The 15,478-nt window shown below is 35.3% G+C and overlaps 1 protein-coding gene and 1 long non-coding RNA gene across 12 annotated transcripts in view; one reads left to right on the forward strand and one right to left on the reverse strand.

Annotated features, from left to right (window-relative positions):
- The window catches only part of KCNT2 (potassium sodium-activated channel subfamily T member 2), a 363,444-nt gene that overhangs the window by 100,458 nt on the left and 247,508 nt on the right, over window positions 1-15,478 (forward strand). For all 11 annotated transcript variants that reach the window (XM_019822157.3, XM_019822162.3, XM_019822163.3 and 8 more), the window contains exons 2-4: window positions 2,776-2,855; window positions 5,012-5,111; window positions 14,630-14,678. In XM_019822157.3, coding sequence (XP_019677716.1) covers window positions 2,776-2,855; window positions 5,012-5,111; window positions 14,630-14,678 — 229 coding nt within the window. The remainder of the gene's footprint in view (window positions 1-2,775; window positions 2,856-5,011; window positions 5,112-14,629; window positions 14,679-15,478) is intronic.
- The window catches only part of LOC102899289, a 43,754-nt gene that overhangs the window by 2,938 nt on the left and 25,338 nt on the right, over window positions 1-15,478 (reverse strand). The window lies entirely within an intron of this gene.

A 15,478-nucleotide genomic window follows, 5' to 3' on the forward strand; every position in this document is an offset into this window, starting at 1 on the left:
CTGGGTGGTTCAGTTGATAGAGCATCTGACTTCAGCTCAGGTCATGATATCAGGGCTTGGGCGTTTTTGCCCTGTGTGGGGATCAGTGCCGATTGCTCAGAGCCTAGAGCCTGCTTTGGATTCTGGTCTCTGTCTCTCTCTGCCCCTCCCCTGCTCGCACTCTGTCTCTCTCTCAAAAGTAAATAAACATTTAAAATTTTTTTTTAAAAATAAAGATAACCCTTATATTACTGCTAACTGTTCATATTTAGGCTAAACATTTCCAGTTCCTTAAACTTTTCCTCCTATGAGACACTTCCCAGAATCTCATTATTTTGCATCAGGCTTTAAATGATCTCCTTTTAGTTAAACCTTTGTTATATACCCAGTACTGAAGTTCAGATATTATCAGAAGAATGGACTCCTATTCTTATAAATTTGTTAACTCTAGAGCAAATCTGCACAGTCTTTGCTGAATTATTGTGTAATAGCCATATGTCCTTTCAAATTTCCTTTTCTATCTATATCAAATTTGAAATAATTTAGCTTGATATCAGTGTTACAATTACTTTATTTAAAATGAACTGCCTTTTCAATCAAAAAAATGAGGGAAAAGACTCAGTGATGGATTCTAGGATACTACTGGAGTTCTGTGTCTCTATGTGTGTGCATGCACTTATGTGGCATGTGTGAGTATGTAAGTTTGTGTATGTGTGTATGGGAGTGTGTACATGCACATAGACATGCATATGTAAGTGTTCTGCTAGAGGATATTGCAATTATTTTATTGAAGTATAGTTGACATACAACATTATACTAGTTTCAGATGTAAACATAATGATTGGACATTTGTATACAGTGGTCACCACAATAAATCTAGTTATCATCTATCTCCAGAGTTAGAAAACATTTCTTGTGATGAGAATTTCTAAGATTCACTCTTTTTCTGATGTGTATGTATTTATTTTGAGAGAGAGCAAGAGCACAAGTGGGGGAGGGGCAGAGAGAGAGGGAGAGACAGAATGCCAAACAGGCTCTATGCTGTCAGCTCAGAGCCTGATGCGGGGCTTGATCTCTTGAACCTTGTGATCATGAGCTAAGCTGAAATCCAGTCGGCTGCTTAGCCCACTGAGCCACCCAGGCACCCCTAAGATTAACTTTCTTACCAACTTTCAAATTTGCAGTACATTAATCTTGACCATAGTCACCCTGCTGTCCACTATATCCCCATTAAATTCCACTTAAATTTGTAATCTAAAAAATGCAACAAATGAACAAACAAAATGGAACAAAATTCAGAGATACAGAGAACAGAATGGTGGTTGCCAGAGAGGATGGCAGTTGGGAGGTGCAAAATAGGTGAAGGGAATTAAGAGTTACAAAATACCAGTTACATGGGGCACCTGGGTGGCTCAGTCGGTTAAGTGTCCAACTTCAGCTCAGGTCATGATCTCATGGTTCATGAGTTCAAGCCCCACGTCGGGCTCTGTGCTGACAGCTCAGAGCCTGGAGCCTGCTCCGGATTCTGCGTCTCCCTCTCTCTCTGTTCCTCCCCTGCTCATGCTCTGTCTTTCTCTCTCAAAAATAAACAAACATTAAACAAATTTCAAAATACCAGTTACAAAAGGTCAAAATTTTGTGATGTTAGGAAAAATGAAATTAAGTGTAATGTTTGTGTAAACATTAAAGTGTGTTTGTAGCTGTTTTGGAATCATAACTTAAAATAAATAAATGTATTTGAGACCATTAAGAAAATTGCAAATGATGATCATTAACAAATCATCATGAACATGATATTTCTTTTCACTCAATATTTAAAAAAATATTAATTATGTCTTAAAAATTTTTTTAATGTTTATTTTTGAGAGAGAGACAGAGAGAGAGAGACAGACACACAGAGCCCAAGCAGGGGAGGGGCAGAGAGAGAGGGAGACACAAAATCAGAAGTAGGTTCCAGGATCTGAGCCCTCAGCACGGATCCTGATGTCAGGCTTGAACTCACAGACTGTGAGATCATGACCTGAGCCACGGGCGCTTAACAGGCTGAGCCACCCAGACACTCCTAAAATATTGTGTCTTATCACATGAGAGAAGTTTGCTGGAATTTAGGGAGAAAGCAAATGTATTTATTAGCATGCTACTATTTTTTTAGACTGTTGATAATATTTTATTATACATCACATATATAATATTCAGTTCCTTCATTGTTTTGTCTGGTTTATAACATATCTATGTTGACTTTAACATTCTACTTGTCATTACTACCCTTTGTTGATCATGTGTATATTAATATGAGCCTAAATAAATAAATAAAATGGTAAAATGTCCCATAATGTGCTGTTTCATATAGGCTCAAGATGAAGGGAAGGACTTGTTACAAATAGATTTTCCGGCCCAGGCCCTTAAGATTCTGATGCAGTGCTTTGGATGGTGGGGGTCTAACTGGATCAGTTTGCATTGACGCTGTTCAAACATCCAATTGATTTTAATAACGGGAAAAACTTGGGAAAACATTGATTCAAAATTATTCCAAAGACACATATTACTGCTGTTTTGAATCATCCATACCACTCATTACATCCACTAATACTGATAATAGAATTAAATATGTAAGATATTTGAACTTACTATGTTTAGAATTGGAAAGTAACGGGTTCTTTACAAAAAATTGAGCATTTTACTCAATTTTCATTTTCTGTAGTAGGGATTTGTTCAAAGTATATTATAATGCATTAAATAAAATAATTTTATTCTTTATGTATTATTTTTAATTAGATTGTTATCTTCTGCTTGCAGGGTACAAGTTGAATTCTATATGAATGAAAACACATTTAAAGAGAGACTAAAGTTATTTTTTATCAAAAACCAGAGGTCAAGTAAGTCATTCATTTTATTCTCCCATCAACATGTTTATACATATGTTTAACTAAAAAAAATCAGCTGTGTGATCCTTTAGCAAAATATGTTTTATGTAGAATAAATATGATAATCTTGTCTGCCCGGCAGTAAAAATTCAGAAAGCTATTGATGTTACATGTGGTGGTGTTAGGGTGTTTGAATACCTGCAGTTCCCCAAATCCCACACCATAGGTAGACTTGTGAGAGGGCCATTTGCATTAGTGAGGAAAATAATTTAAATGAGGGGTCCCCTTATTTTAACTGTGAGGCACATGTAAAACTTGGTTTGAGAAGGCTCTAACCAAATGGGAACAACTGTCTGATTTACTGTTGAAGAGTTTAATGTTTCCCATTCATGCCTGATAATAAGAAACATCTAGGGTTTTCTAAAATGTACAGATTACTAACATCCTTCTCTGGAGATTTTGAATCAGGAAGTGTAGGGCTCAGCGCACAGTTTCATACTCCACTGATTCTTCTCATCAGATAAGTTTGGGAAACATTGCAACTTGAGGAAGACATGAAATTGGCATAGTTACTGAGCTAAGACCATTCAAGGCTGATGGGTCAGTGACACCTGTTGCCTCCCCGTAATACCACATATTTTTAAAAAGCCAAAAATAATGAGTCAGTATGCAATTTTTCATATGATTATTACTTAAAATGTCAGCAAATAGTGGAAAGGTCTACTATTGGAAAGTGGTGTAGACTTTGTTCTTTCTGAATTTTGATCTTGGAATCTTCTTTGGGTGGTCTCGATTAAGTTGTGCCCTTATAGGGTTCAAAGAGAAAAGCCTGAGTTGTTGGAAGTTATCAAAATACTGACTCTAAGGAATATTTCAGACTGTAAGACACACTGCTTAGAGATTCTTAATGGCAACTTAGCTGCAAAGGTAAGGCTAAGAATAGCTAATGCCTCTCTAACCTGGTTGTTTACAATTTCCAAGGAAGTCCTACCAATAGATGTAAACTAATGGGGCCATATCATTTGAATAGAAGGTCTTCTTGATCTTAATGCTAATAATTCTATCTCTCCAGGCCAGAAAATATAGATGCGTTATTTGAATACTTTACCAGCAGCCAACTTTGATTAAGCAGTCTTTTGAGGAGACCAGTTCTATAAAACCAGGGCAATTTCATTAACAGTTTAAAAGACTTTATAAAGAAGTTAACCCGTAAAAAGTGTACCTGCCATTTTAATAAGGAAGCCTAGGAAAATTACAAAATTAATAGGCATTAATCTTTTACTGTTAAGAAATGTTACCTCAAGTACACTCACATATAGCAGAGAAAAAAAAATGACATTTCACTTGCAGATTTTATTAAATAATAATTATAAGAAGACCTTTCTCAAAATTTTATTCATAATGCATGAATCAGATACCACCTGATAATTGCAGGAACGGTAATGTTTCTATTAATCAGACTTTAAGCATATTTTGCTTAATGTTAATTGTTCTTCTTCATCACTAAGTATTATAAGCCTCATAACTGTGACTTAAACAGTTTCACAGATACATGACAGTCTTAATACCCCCCAAATATCTAAGATTGCATTAGTACTTAACCTAAAGGAAAAAGTAAGTTTCAACTGGTAGAACTAAAATGTGTGTGAATATATATGTATTTTCCAGCAAATGCTATTATGATTCTTCTATAATTATGTAATTACTGAGTGTATAATATATAATTATATACATGATTATAATTTCTTTACAATCAAATCTACAAGGTGTTCTGAAAGTAAAGGATGTATAACTTATCTGGTGGATTTGTAAGCAGCTAGATTTTCTAGCTAGCTAAAATTTATTCCAAAATTCATGGATATAAAAAATACTTACACTTCTAAGCATATCTGAACCAATCATGATTTTTGTGGCTTCTCAGTGCTCAAACCAAGATTTATTCTTGGGTGTAATATTTGCGGCCATTTGCAGTGCATGCAGTCTGTCAATCTCACATTTTTTTCCCAATATTAAAATTAAAATTTCCCAATTAAAATCCAGATGTCTAAAATTTAAAGAGTTTTTAAATACAATAAGTGCTATATTTAAAGTTGTTATTTGTGGCAATTTTTTTAGACTTTCATGAACTAAGTTAACATGAAAATTAAATTTTTGTTGTTTGTTTAAAGGTCTAAGAATTCGTCTATTCAATTTTTCTCTCAAATTATTAAGCTGTTTATTATACATAATCCGAGTGCTACTAGAAAATCCTTCACAAGGAAATGAATGGTAAGATGTCTTTGAACTTCAACAACAGTCTTTAGATTATTTTGAATTGTATTATAATTTTGAAGGGTGTTCTATGGAATTCATTTTCTTAAGGATGTTTTAGGTATTTGTCACAATTAAATTGATCTGGCTTTCAGTTAATACATGAATATAATCGTTGTAGGTTCTTTTTTAAACATTTCTTCTTCGGGTGCCTGACTGGCTCAGTCAGAAGAGTGTGCTCATCTTGGCGTCATGAGTTTGAGCCCCCTGTTGGGTGTAGTGATTACTTAAATAAATAAATAAGCTCAAAAAAGAAAAGAAAAAAAAATTCTTTAAAGAAAAGTAAACATCTCTTCTTTTATTATCTATTTATCAAAGCTAATACTGGATACCCACCCATATAATTTCTGTTGCTAACCAAAGTACTCTTAAGTAATTGCTTAGTATAGAGTTAGTCTCTTTAAAGACCCATATACCTCTCTCTTCTTGATTTACATATACTCCAAAAAGGTATACTCTTTTGTATGCCAGCTATGTAAGTATTTTCAGTTCTACCAGGTGTTACCTTTTCTTTTTAAAGATTCCTTGAGGGCATTATGTTAAGTGAAATAAATTAGAAAACTGGAAATACTGTATGATTTCATTTATCAGTGGAATCGAAAAACAAACAAACCAAAAAACCCAAAAAACCCGAAACAACAACAACAAAAATCTAGTGACTTTTGAAGCACTCCAGCATATACTGGGATGCATGACTAAGTCTCAGATTTAGCTTGTGTAGCTCTTTATCTTATTTGAGTTAAATGACTTATTGACTTATTTTAACTTATTTTTCCATTCATTATTATGTTGCTTTTATTAAATTGCATTTCTGTTCATTTATAGACTTCCCTTTTTAGGCTCTATCCTTCACTAGAAGTAGTAGGGAAAGGAACTGTCTGTGTAAGAGCATGAATAATTTTTAACTCATCACCATCATGGTCTCCTGTCCAACCTACTAAATTTAAATAGTTTTCAAAGCAGAAAACAAATTTGGTGGCCAACTTTTGTAGAATTGTTTTTCATGTGGAGGTTCACCCTAATAAAATTGAGAAATACGAAAGGTCAAAATAAAATGGGAAGTGATGATATATTATGCATTTAAATGAATCAGTTACTCCTCAGCTTGTGTAGACAGTGACAATTATTCTGTATTTATTAAAGGATTAAAGATGAACAACTGAAATTTTCCTATGTAACAATTTATGTGATAATTCTTTGTACAATTTTAATTTATTTAATGAAATATAATTATGGCTATTCCACTATATCTTTATTGAATACTTGGCATGTGTTTATATTTCTGTGACTCAAGATACAACATTCTCTACCCTCAGGGACTTTTCAGCCTGTGAATGGTTATATATTTTGGAGTTCTTGCTCTTTTCTGGCATTGGTCTAATTGTTTTATTTATGTTATTACCTTCAATATGCACTTAATCTTATTATTCCCACCTGACATACAGAGAAGCAGAAATTTTCTTATATTTGCCCTTCACTTTGTGGCCTTCAGCACTAATATTTTTCTGCTTTTATCCATGGTTAAGTCATTGACCCCAGAAGCCAGCACCTTCCTGGTCCCTGCCCTGGTCGCCCACCCCTACTCTCCCCCCCTTTTGAACTGCATATTCATCCTCTCTACTTGGATGTTTAATAGGCATTTCGAAGTTGCCGTGTTCCAATTGGCTTCTTCTGTGCTTTTCCACATCTCAACATGTGACAGTTCCATCCTTCCCCTAGCCCTGCCCCACTCTCAGCCTTCCACATTTCAGCAGAACCAAATTCCAACCTAACAGTTGCTCAGGCCAAATGCTTTAGAGTTATTCTTAACTTCTCTTTTGGTCTCACACTCTGCAGCATATGCAAACCCCTTAGAAAATTCTGTCATTTCTATTTTCAAGATATATCCAGCATAGAATCACTTCTCAAGGCTGCCATCCTGGCACAGGCCACCTTCTGTCACCTGAGTACTGCAGTAGCCCTCCTAATTAGTTCTGCTAATTGTGCCTTTGCTCCTCTTTGGTTTATTCTTAATATAGCAGCCAGTGTTTCTTTAAGTTCTAAGTCAGATCTTGACATGGCTGTGCTCTGAATGCTGAGGTGCTTCCCATGGCTTCCCTGTAACTTCACCTCCTCCTCCTCCTCCTCCTCCACCCATTTTGTTCCAGTCACATTGGCCTCTTCTCTGTTTCTGGATCATACCAGCCACAGAGCTGGCTTAGGCCTTCATACCTGCTGTTCCCTCTGTCTGGAATTCTCTTCCATCAGATAACATAAGGCACACTTCCTCAGATCTTTACTCAAAATTGTATTTTCAGTGAAGCTTTACCTAAATATCCTGTTTAAAATTGTATTCTCCTCACAAGACTCCCTCAAATACTTTTTTTCTTTTCCCTTTTAACTTTTCTCTACTGCCTTTATCTCTTTCATATGTTGTAAGTAGTATACTTGTTTTATTTCCTGTGTATTCCACATGGATTGCTGTGGTTCTTCCATGAGGGCATCGATTATTGTCTGAATCCTCAGAAAAAATTTGACTCTCAGTAGTTATTTATTTGTTTTTAAAAATTTATTTATTTACCTTTGAGAGAGAGAGAGCTAGCGAGCATGTGTGAGCAGGGGATGGGCAGAGAGAGAGAGGGAGAGAATCCCAAGCAGGCTCCACACTATCAGTGCAGAGCTAGACGGGGAGGGGGTGGGGGCTGAAACTCATGAACCATGAGAGTTGAAATCAAGAGTCAGATGTTTAACCAACTGAGCCCCCCAGGCAACCAGTAGTTAGTTATTAAATGAGTGAGTGAATAACTGAATAAATGAAGGTCCTTTATAATCTGACCTTTGTTTACCTCACCTCACCTCCTATCCAGCCAAGCTCACCTACCTCAAGCCACTTATACATACTCTGTTCTCCTTTGTCTCTGAGCCTTTGCATATTCTGCTTTGTCTTCTTGGACTTCTGTTTCCCATTCCTAGCTTCCCTACCTGATGAGGTTTTGGGGTGATAGTGGGGTTCAGGGGGTCCGGAGCCAACAGCCAAGAAAGAATTCTTGAAGATGTCTTTGGTGCAAAATGGTGATTTTATTAAAGCAGGGACGGGACCTGTGGGCCCAAAGAACTGCCCGGGGACCATGAGGAGAGACTGGTTGTATACTCTGGAGTTGGGGGAGGTAAAGTCCAGGGGAAGTTTCCAATGAGATTTTCATATGCTAAAAAAGACCCACAGGATACTGGAGGCCTAGCTATGGTCTAGCTAAGGTTTTTGCCTCTAGCAAAACATTAGCATTAAAATTGTAGGGAGTTCCTGGAGAAACTTTGCTCTGCTTGCCTCAAGTGTTTGTCAATGGGCTGCAGGTTATGAGGAAATTTAATTTAATCTGCCATTGCCTTCTGCCTTTGTTTCCCACATCACTACCTACTCCTTTTTAACTTGGGTCAGGACTTGTGGACCTTCAGGGTAACAATTTTGGGTAGCACCTAATCTGAAATTCTTACCTGACATCATGATCTATAGCCCAGTTTTACTCTGGGTTAGGAGTGGCTTCTAGGGATTCTCTGAACCTCCCGCTACCACCCCCACCCCCACCCTACTTCTGTCCCAACACTTAACATGTTGCCTATGTTCTCTTTGTTTGCTTATGGAGGGCAAGGACCATATTCTACTTGCCTCTAGCTCTCATATTTAGTGTAAGACTTGGTGGGTCAGGGAATGCTGTTGAAATAATGGAGTTATGTTCAGCAGTTTTATTGATAGTGTTGCACAATCAAGATGATTAAGGGCCACTGGCTAGAGATGGCAGTGAATATTACATTTATTACATTTTTCTGTCTATGTATTATTAAAAATGGTTCACACTACACTTCTTTCTAAACGCACACTACAATAGTTCTGAAAATTTGGTGATTTATAAATAAAATGTACATTAGAGTGATCTGAAAATCATAAAATTAGGCATGATAGAATCTCTCTAAGGGTGACAGGGCAGTGGGGAATGACGGCAGAGTAAAATTATATTATTTGAAAAACATTAAGAGGAACAAAGTTTCCTACAATTAACTTCTGTGTCATATTACTGAGAATATTTAGCCATAATTATAGAGGATATACATTTGAAAAACCAGATTACTGCAATTAAAAAACATAACAACATAACTTATGGCTCCATTTTGAATACAATGTTCTGTTCAGTTCCCATTGTCAGTGCAGTATTGGTTAATGAAAAACAGAAGTGGCCTTTATGGGCACAGACTCTACTTTAAAATAATGAGGCTAATTCAGCAAAGAGATTTATTTAATTAGAGTTTCTGACATAATAAAGCTGTGGATATTTTGTGCTGCTTTGCTTTATTTTTAAATCTCTTCAGAGCGAAAATTGATATAAAGATGTTGCAAGTATGGACAAACTGAAGATATGAAAAAGTGTTATTGTTATTGTATGAAATTGTACAAGTGTGTGTACAACTGTGATGTCTACACAGTTTGTAGTAAATGATTTAAAAGCATTAGCAGAGGAAACACACCTCCACCATGTAGTTTATGAATTTCATTGAGACATGAGCCATCAGCATTGACTCATTGCCTGCTGGTGCTTAACAGTTCTTCATTGTGTGTCAAAACCAATGCATCCTCTTCCATTTTACAAATTGTGGAAGTGATTATTAGTTTTTAATATCAAGGGATACAGACAGGGGTAAGAAGTACATGAATGTGCTTATCCTTTATAGTATTTGGATTTACATTGAAAATCAGTGCCTAACAGAGCAACAAATGTGTTTAAGTGACATTCACATTTTAAAGATTATTTCTTCTTTAGGGTAGCAGTTATTAAAAGGAGAAATAAAATTTTGACAGTATCTTTCAAATATGTGATGTCCAATAGGAAGTAATGTCATAATGTAGACCTTTTCTTCTCTCATGTATATTAGTTGCAGTAGAGATGAAAGTTAGCACCAAGTGCTCCAACATATATATCAAAAATTTAAAAGATTTTTTTTTTGTTTACTAGAGTCTAATGCTGGTGCTTTTAGTGTAGATATTTTCTCCACTGATTCACGCATACACATACACACACCCACACACGCACACATGCGCATGCTCTATAACATGTAAGTACATTATTATGTATGCAGACCAGTTTTATTTTGTGTCTATATGCTGGGACCTAAGAATCCTCTATAGTTTTCGGAAAGGTAAAGAAAGCATGGAGAAGGTATATATACACTTCTTGAAATTACTGTCGAACAAATGACAAACATCACTTTTACTTGTATTTTATTCTCATATCTCAGGTGAGAATTAGTGATATCACCATACTCTCACTGAAAGGTTGAGAAATGTAGCCTTTGGGTCAAGAGTGGCTTTTTGCACTCAACTCTATACCATGGAGAGGGGAGAGGAATGTTGATAGAAAGCCTAAGCCAGTGCATATGTAATGGAAAAACTCTTAAAAGTCCAATCTCTCAAAGAGTTAGCATTTAGTCCTCCCTCTAACACCCTAAGGATAGGCTGTGTAGCCTGGTATGAATACATCTAGTGTTTTGAAAGGAATCAGCTTTTGAAAAATCTCCCTAATATATTGTCAAGACTCTACTATGTGTCAGTATCCTGGTCTCCTTGGTTTCAGACATGCAGTAAATTTTATATGTCGTTGAGATGTGAGCCTATATACCATACCTAGTACTCAGTTCTCAGTATTCGTTATGATTAGGAGAGTTTTATCGTTTCCACCCTGGTTGCGGGTATTATACTTCTGTTAATAGAAGCTTGTATTTGTTGTCTTGGAAAGCTATCAATCTGCGTTCATCTCAAGTTAGTGAGTCACAGGGTCCTTTCATATGAATTATGCCCCACCTGTTGACCCTATTACTTTCCTGTGCTTAACAAATGCTTTATTCTTCTGGTTAACATATTCAACCCTGGACTTCTGCCTCAGCTGCCAAAGCTTATCAGACATTTTTAGCAGCTATTTTCTTACCTTTTGGAGAAGCCATAAATAAGCATGCTGTGAAAAGTGGCTGAGGCTACAGGTCATTAACTTTCTATATTTAACTGTTGCTGTAACTTCCATTGTTTGATCTGGTTCTTCCAGTTTTCATAATGATGCTTCAAACATGGATTTTATCTATAAACTTAGTTTAATCTGAATAACTGAATTATATAAATTTTGTTTTTATTTTTTATAATTAAAAAAGTGAAATTTATTTTATTTTTCATGATTTTATAGTTGGTTCATGATTGTTACTATATGAATACCTATGGCAAGTAATACACTATTACTATATGAATACCTATGGCAAGGAAAGGAAGTAGAAGTTACCTAAAATATCAACACCTAGCAATAAGTACTTTCAGTGTTTTGGTGAGCAATCTTTTGTAAATTCTCTCTGTATAAACACATATACCTATAACATGCTCATACTGATGTTGTTAGGACAATATTGTATACATCATTTTTTCAATGATTTTTTTCTCATTCATGTTATTTTTGCTATTGTTGATGACGAGGATGCTTTCTCTTCCAGCTAATTTCCTACTACAAATAATGCTACAATAAATATTCCTGTACAGCTATTCTTTCCTCCTAGTACTTTATTGTCAGTGGGATTGAAGCTGCATTTGGAAATATGGTCTGATTGCCAGGTTCACTTTCACTTCTTCTTTGTTCTGGAGGTGATCTAGAAATGTGCAAAATAATCCTATATTCTTTTTTCAAGATAAATTGACTTTATAAAGAAGAGTTTGGGCACTAGCTTTTTACTAGAATTTATACATTATTCTTCTTTGTATTTATCCAATTTAGTGCTTAGTAAATTGGTGGAGAAGATGACTTCATTGGAGATCTCACTTCACACTGCAATTTATATAGTAGAGTTTTGTAGAAATTTTTTTTTAAGGATTATGAAACCTACTCCACATGACCTAGCCTTGTCTAAGAAAAGGCTTTTCTTCAAGGTCTTATTTAAATTTAAATGCTCTATGACACTTCAGGACCAATCAAAGCAACGTCTTGGACCAAAGGAAATGCTATTTGTTTGATAGCTAGCTTTTAGTAAATCCATATTAAGTATTAATTTCTCTTTGAAAATGCTTTCAAGCTTCTGATTCACAATTTACTTTATCATTTTCCAGAGATTGCTATTTACTTGATTTTAGTTGTTTTTGTGGCACATCATTTTCATCTATGAAATCTGTGTCCATATCTCTCTTTGGTCTTACATATCTTGTCACTGAGAATATAAGAGATGTGTTTTGGCAAGGACAGTGTTGTGAACTCATCAGCCGTAGTTTTGCTTTTATGGTACCATCAATTTGTTTATATTGAATGTCTTGCTTACTAAAGACGTTGGGACTATAATGGTGAGTAAAATAGACATACTGTTTCATCTTAGGGAAACTTGCAGTTTAATGAATAGATAATTACTAAAGAACTACATCTGCAAATAAATGCAAAGTTAAAACCAACATAAATGGCAGGAGAAATGTGGTGAGTGATGTTGCCGAAGAGATTAGTTGACTACATTGATCAAGTGGCCGCCTCAAGGAAGGTTTCCCTGAGACAGTTGAGCTGAGAGCTAGGATAAGGGAAGAGCTCATGTAAAAAAGGGTGTGATAGGAAGGATCGTGTCACAGTTGAGTAAGTTTAAGAATGCCATTTTAGAGTTTTGGTCTTTATCTTAACAAAAGTGTAGTGCCAATACATAGTGGAGTGATGTGATCTAAAATACATTTGGAAAGAATCTGTGTAGTAGTAATTTGGAGCAAAAATGTAGAAGGCAAAAAGTGGCTTAGGTTCCTAGTTAGTAGGCTTTTGCAAGAGTCCCAAAAAGTGGTAGTTTAGATTGAGATGATTGTGGTAGTAGACATGAAGAGAGGTAATCCATTCTACAGATATGTGGTGGAAAGAATTGAAAGTTTTGATTACTTGTGTATTAAGTATTTGAAAATACGGGAGAGGAAAGTATCTAAGATGATGCTTAAGCTGTTGGGTAACCAAGCACAATGGAATATAGTGCCATTTACAGAGAGGTGAAAAATGGAGAGGACCAGTTTTCTGTTTTTTGTTTTGTTTTTTTTTAATGTTCATTAACTTTTTGAGAGCGAGATAGGGTGTGAACAGGGGAGAGGTAGAGAGAGAGGGAGCACAGAATCTGAAGCAGGCTCCAGGCTCTGAGGTGTCAGTACAGAGCCTGATGCGGGGCTCAAACCCATGAACCATGATGTCATGACCTAAGCCGAAGTCTGATGCTTAACCGACTGAGCCACCCAGGCTCCCCAGAGAGGACCAGTTTTTGAGAGAAAGGTCACAGGTTTGGTTTGGAGCAATTGAGTATATTGGTTATCCAGGTAGATATGACATTCTGGAATAACAGAGTACTTTAGTTTAATATGGTAGGTAGGTTCTTTGAATGGTATTTTAAAGTTTATAATTCTTTTTAAAACTAGAATTTTAGAGAGTTTATTGCTCTTTGTTATTTTTAACATATTACCAAAAGGATTTAAAAATATACTTAATATCTTATGGGACTCCTCTAATACTTCATAACTATAAAGAGTGAGTACGCTTTGTTCTGTTTTGTATGGTTTCTTATTTATTTGTTTATTTGCATTTTTTTGGTCAGCATAATATAACTCTTCTCATCTTTTCATGAGCAGATTATATTGCTGTGAATGACTTTCATTTGAATCAGCTGTATACAAAAAAACTGTAGGCAATAGTATGGTATAGTTAAAAATTATAACTAGTTGGGGCACCTGGCTGGCTCAGTTGGTAGAGCATGTGATTCTTGGACTCAGGGTTGTTGAGTTCTACCACATGTTGGGCTTGAAGCCTACTTAAAACATTATAATCTGTGGGACATTAGAAGTGTATGGTGTTTTCTGAAGAGCGTAGACAATTTTTAACATCAGGGATTATATGATTTTTAGGGGATATTTCAAGATAGTTCCTCTTTGTCCTGCATAAGGTTTTATTCTAACCTCAGCCACAGACTTTTTTGGTAGTATAATATTTTATACAAATCCAAATCTGAAATATAACTGTGTTCTATAATATAAGTTACTTTATTCTGATTGCTGATACTGTTGACTTTATATTGTCGAAATATTAATAGTGTGAAATATAACAAAATCTTAGGGTTTATGGCAGACCCTTAAGTGACTTTTCAATGGAGATTTGACTAGTAAAGGGTTTGAGGTTTTTCTACCTTGCCATAATCACTCTTTAAATAAGAGGACATTATGTTTTCTTTCATATTAACATGCAAATGAAAGCGAAATTAGAAATGCTTTATAAGAAATACGCCATTTTTCGATTTCTGGAATAGAAGTGAATATTATAAAAATGAAAACTGAAACAGTATAACGTTTTTCTAATTTTAATTTTGATATTTTATTGTCTTTTAGTGAAGCATTATTTAAATATCTCCAACTTCAATTGAAAATTTAAAATGAGTGCATTTTTCATGTTTGTAAAAATTAATATCTCATCATTTTTTTATAGGTCTCATATCTTTTGGGTGAACAGAAGTCTACCTTTATGGGGCTTACAGGTTATGTACAATTTTGTTTTATCCCTATATTTCTGGATTTAATCATATTTCACAATGAAATACTATTGGAGAGAAAACTGTTGATAAGAGAAGTGAATTTGCTTTATTGCTTACTTAATCTTGATGCACATCTTAGACAAACAATTTTATTTCTATCTTTGTTTGCCTGAGCCCTGCATTCTACCTTTTGAGAATTCCCTTCTGATCAGGATTTGACTTTAGAAAAAGGTTTGGAGGGCATGGAGAAAACCAGAGTAAAGGAGTGTGTTAAGGCACCACAAGTTCCCCAAACTACTTTAGGTATTCACCTTATATAATCCTTGAAAAAGTAATCAGAATCTCATAACCGTGCTTGCTCTTCTACTTTATATCCGTAGTGTCTGGAACATGGCAGAATCTCAATAAATAATTATTAAATGAATAAACAAATGAATGAATGGCTCATATTACCAATAGCAAGAGCTTGGTCCCTAAACAGATAATTTTGTAAATAAAACAAAAAGTATATTTCTGGCATAAAAGGGGTCCTGAAGAAAGAGTCAGAAAATATGAGAGGGAACGGCATGTCTGAATTATGTTTCTGCATTGTTCCCTAGAGTCCTCTGTATCTCTGCTTTGTTCCTTGTTCTATTGAATTTTATGCCCAGCAAACTTTTTAAGTTCCCATCTCCTCTACTCCTGTCTCTCTCCTACACATACTTTTTATTTTCTGTTATTTTTCAACTGTGAAAGTTATCCAAAGGATAGATAAAATGGTAAAAAATTACAGATTGGAAGACAGTTGAGTCTGGAAGTAATGG

The sequence above is a fragment of the Felis catus genome, chromosome F1 (assembly GCF_018350175.1).
Source record: "Felis catus isolate Fca126 chromosome F1, F.catus_Fca126_mat1.0, whole genome shotgun sequence".
Classification (NCBI taxonomy): domain Eukaryota; kingdom Metazoa; phylum Chordata; class Mammalia; order Carnivora; family Felidae; genus Felis; species Felis catus.